Genomic DNA, 13,621 nt, shown 5'->3' with positions numbered 1-13,621 from the left:
TTTAGCAGTAGAAAGCTAAAGGGAAGGCAGCTAGTCATCACCACCTGCCACCAACTATTGGACTACTCTTTTACCAATGAATAGTGGGATTGACCATCACATTATAACATCCCCAGCTGAAAGGGCGAGCATGTTTGATGCAACGGAGATTGGAATCCACGATCCTCAGATTACGAGTCAAATGCCTTAGCCCACCTGGCCATACAGGGCCGATGAGGGAAAGGAGGGCATTTTACAGCTCAAGCTAGATGTTTTAAGATCTACATCAAGATATTATTAACATTTATCTGTACTGTACATAAAATTTTGTCAAACACTGGTAAAGATTCAGATGATTTTACAAGTTTAAAAGATTCTATTCAAATTTACTTAAAGAAAAAAGCTTTCTAACTGTCCTTGAAATGCAAAAATAAAAGCAATAAGCTTTCAAATAAAACAGGGTTAAGTCATAAAGGATATTAAAATTTTTATCCTTATTAATTAATAACAGTAATGAAGAAGGTAAATATAATCAAAACCTGATACAGATATTTTTTTTGTAATTTTAAGAGGCTTGTCTGAATTGGTTGTAATATTTTTTTGAAATAAAACTACACTGCATTTGCTAATTGGTTACTCGCAGTCCCATTACTTGGTTAAATTCAATTAACATGGTACTCAAACCATAGTAAGCACAAGCAGTTAAAAGTTGATGGTGAGTGCTTCCAGTCAGTTGACTTCTCTCTAGTTGGCAGTTTGAAATTAGTGACAGATGCAAATAGACTTGGTAATATTTTGCTCTAGCTAAAATATGGCAAACAGATTTATTGGTAATGGAAACTGAACCTGACAGCCTCACATTACAAGCCTCATTCCCTACCTGAACAAACTCTGAATTAAAAACACAAAAAACTTTTAAGGCTAAAACTGGGCAGAGCACAAAGCCCATTATGCAGTAAATATAGTAGTGATGTTCAACTGCCTGGACAGATGTAATAATCATAAACCATAATTTTTGTTAGAATATTTTTATGACAATTAGTTTAACTGTAATTTGGATTAACTGTTTTACACAACACTGATCAATGCAATAACAAGGTAATTGATTGTACTCATTAATCAACTATATCAACCAGCTCTTGCCACACTTCTTTCTCTTTGGTGTCAAAAGTTTTTGACTTTAAAAGTTTCTGGAGGGAAACTTTTAACAAATTAAATGAGTTCAACTATTATTGGATTATTGTGACAGATTACCTGAATAATATTTTGACAAATACATGAATTTTATATATTACAGCATAATTTAAAATGCAAGTAACCTTGCAAGACATCTCTCATGTACGAGAAATGTTTTTCATGTTTCTTGAAATGACCACGTGTCTCCCAGCTTCCTTCCACTCAAATCTCATTGCTCAGGAATAAAGTATTTGAAATTAACAGTCATGAAAAACAAGAGTAATGCTTGATTATGAAAAAAAAAAAAAACAATGTTAATTAACTCTTTGGATGCTGTAATTGGATTTATCTGACTTAATATTCCAAGGCATTCAGTGCAACAAGCAGATTTATGTGGTATAGCAACATTCCATGACTACCACATTCATAGCTATGATATTATAAATCATAAAATTCATCAAACACAAAACAACTCACATACATAAAAGCGTAATGCATCAAAAAGAAATATCTATATACCAATACAAGGCTCATTCTTTTTGTCATTAAAATACAACACAGTTCTGAAAAAAAATGTTCTTAGATTGTATAGCCTCTTTTTACATTTATAAACTATTAATATTTTAAATACCACTGTTTCATTTATCATTCAGGCATATAGTTAATCTGGGTAACTTGACTATTAACCCTTTCGGCACTGAATAACAACTTTTAATGTTTGGCATGGTGCTGAATATATAATGTTTGATACTTCAACTAATTACGGTATCAGTACTAAAAGCATGATATCTCAGCAATAACTCAACAAAAGTCCCTGAAATATTCAGTGATTGTATTCAATACTATATATGTTAAATTCAATACATAAGAATAACAGTAATAAAGGAAGGTCGCCTGCCATGCTGAGCCTTCAAGTTGACTGTGGTCGCTAAACGTGCCGAAAGGGTTAAAGGCAAGATGCAACATAAAATTACTTATCTTTGTGTGCCAATATAAACTGTTTAGCATGTTTTTAAGATATTCTCAATACTTAAAAATAACCTTGTTTAAAATAAGGTTGCTTATGTTCTGTTATTTCAATATATGATATGCACACATATTTGATGATGATTAGTAATAAGCATAGGACATTACATAATAACCTAAGTTTGAAAACTTGGTGATATTTAATAAATCAAAACAAGTTAACCAGTTCTGCTTTAGAACTTTGTGTGAGTGTGTGTGTGTGTGTGTGTGTGTGTGTGTGTGGAAAACTACTATAGTTAATCAATAGTTGTAATATATTTGCCAAAATAAATTATTTTTAAGATTGACATTCTTGTTGTATATAGGTCATGAAGATTCAGCCAACACCTCAGTTATTTAATGGATGTATATAAAAGTGAAGTTTAGTTTCATACACAGTTAAAAAGCTTGTTGCAAGCATCCTTGATTTTGGGGTAAAGTACATACATAAAAACAATGATGGATACGTTATTATTCAAGGTATCCAATCAATATGATGTTACTAGTAGTACAGCAAAGAGGATTTTAGGGTGTATTTATAAAGATATTGATTGCAAGTCAAAAAGAGGTACTCGTGTCTAGTTATGTCTCAAATGGAAAACTTTGTGCCGTTTTGGTTTCCTTATCTAAAAAAGGATATTGATTTGGTAGAGCAGGTTCAGCTGAGAACTAATAGGATGGCTCAAGGTTTAGAAAGGTTATAGGAATCAGTTAAGATCATTTTATTTCTTTATCTGAGAAGTTAAAAGCAAGAAGTGGTTCTGTAGCCTTTACAATATTAGAGTATTAATAGAATACGAACCTCTACTATTTTTGTATTGTATTCTGAAAGTAATAGAAATGGAGAGATGTTTTTAAAGTGCACATATATCTTCATGACAGTTTGTAGATCATGAATAAACAAACTACAAGGCTTTCATACACAAAACATAAATTTTATGTTTCTATTTTAAATTAAATGTTTTAAATTTTTAAAATGTTATTTTAAATATGAAACCTTCGTAGCTTCTAGATAAACATTTTTTACACAAACTATATATTTTATATTATTTTCTATATTTTATCCATATACAAGTTTGATCTATCTTATAACCACCACAAGAACTAAGATTTAAATTTATGCTTTTTTAATTCTTTAATGACAACAAATTACAATACAAACTCACAAATGTTTATTCTAAACAGCTTAGATCTCATAACATTATATATAAACACACACATACTTATTTTAATGATCTTTACACCATACTTACATTACAGAAGCTGCAAGCATGTATGTGTAGCTTTATGCTACTGTATTCAATATTATAAAACTAGCCTTCACAAAATGAAACTTTTAACTTTTTTTTAGTGGACCAGCATTTCAAAGAATACAATCATATTTCAATTCAAATACACTACACATGTGTGTATATATATATATTATTACCATTTACAAACTATTAGATGTCAGTTACTTCTCTTTTGAAGCAGTGAGGGTTTGGTTTGTTTTGAATTTCACGTAAAGCTACACAAGAGCCTGTCTGTGCTACCTGCTCCTAATATTGCACTGTTAGACCAGAGGTAAGGCAGCTAGTCATCACAACCCACTACTAACTCTTTTACCAATGAATAGTGGAATTTACCATAACATTATAATGCCCCCATGGCTGAAAGGGCAAGCATGTTTGGTGTGATGGGGATTTAAACCTGCAACCCTCAGATTACAAACAGAATCCCTTGACCATCGGGTTATGACAGGCAAAGAGTGAGGGAACAATCTTGTTTCATTCACTAATACTTCAGAAAAGGACAGAAGGTTCTTGAGTTTCTATTTCATAAAAACTATAAACTTTGTACTTGGACATCATGAAATCAACATATATGACACAAAAAATTCAATATTTAAGAATTTTGTTTTAACTGTTCTATTACTTTTAGATTAAAAATTAACTAATGTATAATATTAAACATTGAAATATAATTACACTTTGATACCAAACTTATTAACATATATTTATAAAATAGTAGATAACTAAAATGTTAAATGAGAGTCTACAAATATGATGGCATCCTCCAACCCCTACCCGCAACAAAAGGTTTAAACGAAATGAAAAACAGATTAGTAAGCTTTTATACTTTCAAGAATTCTTCAGTTCATGTCTTAAGGTGACATACAGTATTGATGCTAGAAACTGATAATGGCCTAATGAAAACGTTTGATGCCTAACACTGTTCCGAGTTCTAGAACTCATGATAAGCACATCAAGTTTTCTAAACATTTAGGGAAAAAAAGTGTTACAACATTTAAACAGTAATAATTTGCAAGAGACAAAGCATAGGCCTGAAATGTTATTTTATATGTATCTGATCATGAATCCACAATAACCAACAAGAGAAATGGGGTATGGGGAACATTTCCACTCAAGAAAATTATCACAAATTTGTTAGATTAATTAAATAGAATTAGCTGCTTAATATACAAGTTATTTAGTTTGTGAATGTGACTGTGCTATTGACTGATAACCTAGTGTATTAACTAGCCTTGAGTTGTGTTAAAGATCCATGAAAAATTTTTTTAAGTGAATGATGAGTTTTTATGCAAATTAAATATATTAATGAATGTAGTTAAAGATATAAACTACTACATTCTTAATAAATGGAATGTACTTTATATTATTTTTATTAAGAAAACTATGAAATGAGAGATGGAAATTAAAAGAAAACATGAGATAAGAGATAGAATTTCAAGAGGCATTAGAAGAGTTAAGAACAAAAATAAATTTAATCGGAACCTAGATTTGAAAAAGCTATTGGAAGTTTGTAGAAAAATAAGGGCAAAACTGAAATAATACAGAAACACATCAGAGAGCAGAAAGCCTGCAATGACAAAAGTAAAAAAAACAACACAATTTAACAGAATGATAAATTAAGCAGAAAATAATAATGATAGAATAAAGCATTTAAAAAATGAACTAATAAATGCAAAGATTAAAATGGGCTGTATCTTTCTCTACATACATCCAATAATTACATCAAACACCTATAAACAATGTTGAAAGTAGGTAGATCTAGTATGGCATACTAGCAAATCAATTTATGTTTGTTAACTTTTCATTGTATGTTTGTGGAATTTATGTGGGAAGCAATGCAAGGAGGTAAGCTATCTTTCATGCAAAATTGCTTTCTGATTTAATCTCGTAGCACTAATGCTTTACAATAATTCTAGGAAGGTATGCCCCAGACGCCCGTAGTATTATCATGCTTTGCACACTGATTGTAGTTCGCACGTATGCATTGACTTTTGATCTCACAAATTAGAATCACCCTTTCAAACACACTGCGTGATTGTATATAGTTATACCACACATTGAAACTTATGCACGTTATGGAGGTGTCAATATGGAATTCATACATACTTGTTCTTAGGTATATGCAAGTTATAACTGAAATAAGGCTGCACAACATTAAACGTTTAACATATACACATTTCCACAAAGTCTGACCTCACCGTAGTTTCTATGAATTAATTTTGCTGAGATAATGAAAATCACGTGGCCTATACAATTTACAAGACAACTTACAGCATGGCTTTGGCACTACAGCATTTAGGGTTAGCTAAGTGTAAAGTGAAATGTAAATGCCAACACGAGCAGTAAAGCTCTATTAATAAAAAGCTTTCCTTCATATACTAAGTTCACACGCTAAATAGTTTAAACATAACTTACATATAAAATAACTAACTGTCAGAAAAACATGTTTTTAACGAAAATACTATCTCACGTACTTACTCCCAGCGATTAGTAACACGAAAATTTAAGACTAGGTTAACTCTTGTTTCAACCACCTGTACACCTCCGCGCTCGAGCGTCGTCATGACAGTAGTTCGCACTACTTGCAATGCTGTGTCGCTTTCCTTTAATTCCACATTTAGGATCGCTTATAGCAACAAGCAGTCAATTTTACTACAAGTTTAAGAACTGTTATGTTTACCTTTGTGAAAGTTTCATTGCCTCTTTAATAAGAAATTTAATAAAACTTATATCCCGTACTTCATAAATGTTTGGGTTATGGTTATTATTTATTGTTGAGCTTATAAAAGTTCCTAATGCCGCAATGTACAATTATAGGTAGAATGGCCTAATCACCAATATTGTAGCAAAAATATAATCCCTCCGCCGATATATTTTTTAAAACCACTAAAAACAAAGAAATTGTTTTCTTAAACTCACTCATTTTATTAAAAATAATTCAAAAGCAGGAAGTTGCAATATAATTTCATATTCATTTTTCACATGCTTTCAAATTAAGAAAATCAAAATATTTACAACTTCGTATCGGTCAAGGCACACTACTTCGTACTTTGATAGGACTGCTGTTGCACTTTCTTCCCGAGTTCGATCACAAAGTGAGTTCTCGGGTTGGTTATCACTGAATGTTTTTCGAGTGTGTCCCAACTGAGAGGTTTGGGTCAGCTCTTTCCATTTTTCAAAACATGGATCTTCAGACACTTCAGAAACACTTAAAATCAGCTATCCAGAATCATCAGGTAGGAGTTTAGAAGTTTGGTCATCTTTCTTTCTCTTTGAAATTTTGCTAAATCTTTCTCAGAGACCGCATTACCAAGCACGCGCGAGCTGAAAGTTAAGTTTACGTTTCTGCACACTGAACTTTTGTTTAATACTATTTCTGAATTAGCTTTATGTTACAATAAAAACGTTTAAAAGTGTTATGGTTTATGATCTCTTAATAAGACTAATATACTCTCAATATATTAGATAAACTTTACTTCCGTGGTGATGTATCTAAAGTTATGATGCTATAGAAAAACTTCAGTAATGAAGGTACCGGTAGTGAGCTGACGTTAGTTGCCGAGTTGCGTGCGTGATGTACGCACGGATTGCTGAACAGTTGTACTATTGCATTTTTAGTTTCAAATATGAATAACATGGTGATAAGAGCAATAAGTAAATGTGTTATTTACATACGGTATTGATTGTCGTAAACTTTATTTTACTATAACTTGTTTAAATAATTATGCTTATTGTTGTTTTCATTCTAGATTGTTGTGTCTAAGATGAGAAACGACCCCCAGGTGAGTTGCTCGCTATGAACTAAGCAGTTTAACTTTGTAAGTTATTGATTTTTCAGTTTTATTGTTGTGAAAGTTATAGTACTGCATCCTGGCACCTTTTTTTTTTTGCTCAAATTACTGTACGTTTAAAATAATACGAATTTAAAAACATTAATTTTTTTCACCTTTACAAATTACAGAGATTTTACTTAAAAAATTAAACATAAATGAGCAAATAATATTACATTAGCTAAAGTTCTAATGAGATTAAAATATTTAAGTGCTTTGAATAAGTAATGTAATTAAAAATACTTGTCATATTTCATTTGAGTAACTATAACAGACCACATTTGCAGTAAGTTGTATTAACATGGAAGGTGTGCTGTGATAATTGTTTCAGACCTGTATAATGACCTGGAAATGGTGAAAACAATATGAACTCCTGAATTAAGCTTGAATCTGGGATTTTCAGCTCTCAAGTGTTTGAGAATGGTACCCAGCCAACTTAGCTATCATTGATATCATGGCTTCAAGCCTGATCTTGACAATTTTATATCTGTATCACTAAATATTGTGTTATTGTTTATGTGTAATTAAAATTTTTGTTCAAGTTTTTGTGTTATATTTATTTAATCTTTAAGAATTTGGGGTTTGTAATTTAAAAAAAAGACTAATATTTGTAATTGTATTTCAATATTTTTAACTGATTGCTTTTGAATAAATATTTTGAAAAGGTTGTGTAATTTTTGAAGGACATTTTGCTGGGTTTCTTATTAACCTTGATTTGTGCTTGGATTGGGTTGTTTGTTTTAATTATACATGATCCATCCCAAGGAAATTTTCTTTTTCCATGCTGTTGAGTTGGTTCCCATATATATCACATGTGTGATTTTAAAGTATGATAAATAAAGGTCATTTGCCAAATATGTCCATTTACTAATTGTTCTAAGCCATTCTCTAGTACCTAAACATCATCAGTGTATCTGAAAATACCAAAGAGTTTTATATAATTAGAAAACTATTAATTTATTAATTAAGTTCCTATCAGTGTCATCAATATAAATGAGAAGGAGCAAAAGAACAGACACTGATTTTTTTTGGTCAGTCCATTAGACTAGGTTCAAGTTTGATTGGACTCTGTTAAAAACAACCATTTATTTTCTTCTATCATACTATCCAGTTAACTGGTTTTTCTCCAATATATACTGATGTGATTTTCCTAGATAATCATTTGTGTCACACCTCAGAAACCTTCTGAAAAATCTAAATACACCAATATATGTATCCTTTGCATTATTATTGTGTTCTAAAAAAAAAAAAGAAATCTAGGTAACAAATTAGGCAAATAAGATTTACCAAAGAAGTAAGTATTCTCAAAAGTTTGCCCTTCCAAAGTCCATTTGCCAAAAGCAAAAAATCTGGCAGCCTGTTTTAAAATAAGCAACTAAATTGTGAAGTGTCATGTTTAGTTATTCATAGATGTTTTCTTTAAAATTCTTTTAGAATGCAGTATTGCAGAAACACTTGCATGATCTTCAAAGTGAAATTCAAAATCTTAGTGAAAAACAGGTATGTTTAATTCTTTAGTTGCAGAAATGTTACATAAATATTAAGAGGTATGAAGCACTTAGTATTCACCATAATGTTTAAGTTTGAATTACTTAACTTTCAAGAATGATTGAGAGATTAAGCCTTTTAAAATGTTTATGAAGCATGTGAAAAACAGCAAATCTTACATTCACCAGAGATTTTCAGGTAACATTTTGTGTATATATAAATATATAAAAAGGAAAGGACATTAGTCACATGAAATAACTGATGAGAGATACTTATGTACATAAAACAAGAAATTTCATTGAATTGTAACCTGGCTTAAATATGACTTTCATCTGCTTTACTCATTTATTACTCTCCTAATGAGAAAGATTATATCTGGAAATGTTCATTCAAAATGGGGAGGAAGGAGGATAAAACATTCAAAATACAAGTTAGTTTTTATACTTACATATTTCTACTACCAGTGTAATAATTCTTGAATTTAGGTTGTCAACAAGCTGTTTATTAATTTCTTTAACCAGTGAAATACTGCAAAAATGAAATTTTCCACTGAATATATTCAAACAAATATCTTAAGATAAATGAAAGACAATGATGTTTAAAGAAGTTTTATGAAAAATAAAAATTATTGTAAATATATCCATTTACTGAAGTCTCTGATAATAAGGTTCCTCTCCAGTAACCACATTATTCTTTCTGTCCATGAAATAAACATATCTTCTAAAGGTGTTCACAAGCCAATAATCTGTTAGATGTAAAAATTCACCTTAAAACAAACTAATTCTTTTGAAAAAAAATGGTAGTCTTACTGATTAGCTATATTTTTCAAAGTATGATATCATCATTACTGTTTCTCATTGTCCTGTAACTAACTTCCCCCTGTTTGTGAACTTGAAAATCCATATAACAAAAATGGTTAGGACTACCAGAAAACCTTTAGCATTCATCTCTATTGTAAAAAAAACACATATACAACTTTATGCAAATATGCAACATGAATGTAAAATAAGTTTACATTGCATCATATTTATATGTTTTAGTATTTGGGCAGGATTTGTCTCCAGAAATATTCCGTGTCTTGTTTTACCTAAAATGAAGCATCAACTCAGTACAAGTTTGTTGTGTTTCATTTACTGTTAAGTTTTTATGTCAAGTTGAAAGTAGTTATGCAAATTTGCTTAATTTCTAGGTTCCATAAAGAGTACTTTGAAAAAAATTTATATAATTAAGAAAATTAAAAATTCTTTAAGTTAATGTAAGGATATGCATAAACGAACTTGAAATGCTCTGAAAATAAATTAATATAACTAAAAATTTCCAGTTATAAAATATTGTATGGAAATGGTTTATGCAATTCAAAATTTTTGTAAATTGTTTTGTACACTTGCATTTTGTTTATTTTCAAGAAATTAGTGGTGGAACAGTTGAGAAAAGAAGTGGAAAAGAAGAAACAAAGCCAGAATCAGATTTTGAACCCAAATCAATTTAATGACGTGTCGTGTCAACAGAATACTCCAGTTCATACTACTAGTCAACCTCAAGTACAAGTGCGTTTGGTTCCATCTACAACCCCATCTCAGTTCATGCAGAAGGTCACTTTACCTGTAAGATAAATATATAAATTAATACTCCTTTCTGTATAAACATATCCATTTTGATTGACAAGAAAATGTTGTTTTTTTTTCAATACCAAGAAATTAAATGACGAATATCTGTTGTTGTTTTTGTTTTCTGCCATGTTTTGAGTTCATTTCTCAATAAAGTACTATTAATAGTTTTTGCATTAGTTGTGAGCTTCAGGTTATTTATTGGGTAGTTAAAATTGTATATTCTTCTATGGATTGTTTTGTTTTTGTTTTTTGAATTTTGCTCAAAGCTACCCGAGGGCTATCTGTGCTTTTTTCTATGGAAGCCAGTATTATTGATTACATTGTAGTTTATGGGATAAGTTTTAGAAATGTATAAATTTCACCATAGGAAGTTATTGCATGTAATGTGCAGTTATTAAGTACAGATTGTTGCTGAACCTCAGATTACAAACTTTTTAAGCTTTAGAACATTTCAAATTATTGCATGAAAAACATATCAGAAGTTCTGGTATTTCTGATTTATATAAAAAATATGTATATTTCTATATGAAAATAATGGTAACACTAGAATTAAATATTACATATGCTTCTGAACATCATTATAAGTTCTTGTTCATCCTTGTTTACAGTATCCTATTGAATGAAACCACTTCTCCATCCATTAGTTGTTGTTTTTATTGTGTACTTGCACATGCTCATAATGAGATTGGTTTACCCAACTTCCTATAACACTGTCTTATGTACTTTTGAAACCTTGTAACCTTCTTCTGATCTGTGATTCTCTACCACTTTATCTCTGACTTGTTTGGAAAACTCCCTGGTTTTCCTGATTGGTTTATGGTTTGAAAAGATGCATTTATTCTGCAGTTCAGTTAAACCACTTTGATTTCACACAGACAGAGATTATTATACACTAATTTTGTGCTCTTTCAAACTAATCTTTTGCACCTGAACTGAATTAGGGTTGCTGTAGCAAAGAGATTAAATACTTATGCAATTGAGAATGTTCTAGTTTTCTTTGAAAATGTAACTTGCAATAATATCAGTATATTTGTTAGCTTTTGCAGTTTGAAGTTAATTGTGTAGATTTTAAACATAAAACTCCATTTGAAAGTTTCATGATTTCAAGCTCATACAGTAAAAAAAGAAAAGGAAACACTGCAGTGAGTGAATACTTTTGTATGGCACTATAAGTGCAGTACACACGCAGTGTGTTTAATGTGAGAAAGATTCTGGTGTTAATGTATGAATAGAAATGATGTTTTAATAAGTGTATTAGTCTTTGTTGGCATATTTTTGGTTTGTGGAAATATGATAATTAGTATTTTTTAAGGGATGAATGAAAATGTCCAAAAATATTGCTGCTTTGGGCTTCTGGTGCATTAGTACTCCTTCAGATCCTAATTCTTATAACTATTAGGCTGTTACTCATGCAAAGTCATTATTATGAATGTCACTGAAAACTGTTCCAATAGTGAAGTTGGTATATCAGTAAAAACATGAACAAACTTGTGAACTATATCTATACCTTTAAGTGCATGTTAAATTGAATTGAAGAACCAAGCCAGAAAACTTGTTAAAATACATTTAATAATAAAAAATAAAATGTACTCTAGGCTCTTAAGTAGTTGAACCAGTTGGAAGATGTACCTTGTAAGGAAAATATCTTGATAAAATTGTCAGAACTCAACACTAATATTTGACATTGCATTAATGAATGAGAAACCTAAAATAAGTTAACTGACATAGTAGTTTGGTGTAATATCCCTGTCTTACATTTTCCAGTTTTTTAAATAGTTTTTGAATAAAAGTATTTGAATAACTGAAATATGTATTTGGTTTGACTTTTGACAACATGTGATCCAGAAAGATTTTTTTTATAGTTAAGAGAGAGTAGTGGCTTTACTTGGTTGTTTTTTGTCTTATTCTTAACAAAACCTTGCATAATATCATAACATTTAAGATGAGCAAGAAGCCTGTTGGTCCATTGAGGCTGTCCCATCCATTAAAAAAAAAAACTCTCAAAATCAATTCTGATCATTTACCTATTTATTAAGCCTTCCCTTAAACTTTCCTAACTTTATTACATCAACAACACCTGAAGACAACTCATTCTAAAGGCCAACCACTCTGTTAGAAAAGTAAAACTGTAAACATATGATGACTTCTACTCTGCCAAAATTTATATTTTTGTCACCTTGCACTAAATTTTAGTGTTAAATATATAAAAAAGGATGGTACATCAATAATATAAATTCCTTTAATTATCTTGAACATTGGATCTGCTATAGCTGAATGTTTTCAGTAAAAAAACAATTTCAGAGATCTTGGCTTGTCTTCATATGGAGATCTTTTCATCTTGGGTATTATCTAGATAACCCTCCTTTGAACTTTTTTATTTGTCCAATGTTAGGTAAGGAGCTGAAGAATGAACACAATAGATGAAATGAGGCCTAACTTATGACCTGTACACTAAAATGATAACCTCATTAGATTTGTATCTAATATTTCTTTAAATACAAATCAAATTTCTATTTTATAATTGAAGATTGTACTTGTGATTTAAATTATAATAATACACATACATTACTTTGCTTATAGTATGAGTAAGACCCATTTGTCACTTTTTAGCACAACTCATCAAATGATCTAAATCTTTTTGTAAAGCAGAAACATCTTCCTTACAGCTAGCAATTCCTAAGATTTTAATATTATTAGCAAATTTAAACAATTTATTGACCATTCCTTTATCTGTGTTATTAAAATTTTATTGTTTTTATATAATTGATTTCAGATTTCTTCCCCCTCCCCTTAAAAAAAAAGTAGTGTGTACAACTGAAAGAAACTGTTTTATGAAACAAATATTAAGTACACAAGTCATATACACATTCATATTTTTTTTTCTGAATACCTGATTGGTTGTGGATAATTTGAAAGAAAAGTATCAACTTGCCCAGAAATGATAAATATTATGTATTATTGCTAACAATATATATAAATGGTTGAATATAAATACTAAAGCTACAAAATGATTCCAAACAAAGGATTTTGAATAGTACAAACAATTTAAAAATCCTTTTTTTTTTTTCATTTTACTGAGCTTGTTACAGAGCTGGAAGTTTAAATGTAATGAAACATTAATGAAAAATAATTTTAAGAAATCTATTGGCATCACAAGTTTCCATGATACAAAACCAGAATATTGATAAAAAAACAAATACTAATCTGCTTATATAAAACAAATTATATATCCTCTAGACTA

At 30.0% G+C, this 13,621-nt stretch overlaps 2 protein-coding genes across 13 annotated transcripts in view; one reads left to right on the top strand and one right to left on the bottom strand.

Annotated features, from left to right (window-relative positions):
- The window catches only part of LOC143256565 (nuclear pore complex protein Nup50-like), a 46,209-nt gene extending 39,954 nt beyond the window's left edge, over positions 1-6,255 (bottom strand). For 2 of the 9 annotated variants that reach the window (XR_013031408.1, XM_076513934.1), the window contains exon 1: positions 5,927-6,055. The gene's annotated coding sequence lies outside the window, so the exon portion shown is untranslated. Of the gene's footprint in view, positions 1-5,867; positions 6,086-6,132 lie in introns of those variants that run through there. The other 7 variants (XR_013031407.1, XM_076513936.1, XM_076513935.1 and 4 more) reach the window with 7 other exon arrangements.
- A 214-nt stretch (positions 6,256-6,469) lies between these two features.
- The window catches only part of LOC143256564 (PHD finger protein 21A-like), a 51,309-nt gene continuing 44,157 nt past the window's right edge, over positions 6,470-13,621 (top strand). For 2 of the 4 annotated variants that reach the window (XM_076513930.1, XM_076513929.1), the window contains exons 1-4: positions 6,473-6,688; positions 7,202-7,234; positions 8,717-8,782; positions 10,177-10,374. In XM_076513930.1, coding sequence (XP_076370045.1) covers positions 6,575-6,688; positions 7,202-7,234; positions 8,717-8,782; positions 10,177-10,374 — 411 coding nt within the window. In that variant the 5' untranslated portion in view covers positions 6,473-6,574. Of the gene's footprint in view, positions 6,689-7,201; positions 7,271-8,716; positions 8,783-10,176; positions 10,375-13,621 lie in introns of all 4 variants that reach the window. The other 2 variants (XM_076513932.1, XM_076513931.1) reach the window with 2 other exon arrangements.

Source organism: Tachypleus tridentatus, chromosome 7 (genome assembly GCF_004210375.1).
Source record: "Tachypleus tridentatus isolate NWPU-2018 chromosome 7, ASM421037v1, whole genome shotgun sequence".
In the NCBI taxonomy this organism is placed as follows: Eukaryota; Metazoa; Arthropoda; class Merostomata; order Xiphosura; family Limulidae; genus Tachypleus; species Tachypleus tridentatus.
This window is presented reverse-complemented; position numbering and strand designations above follow the sequence as displayed.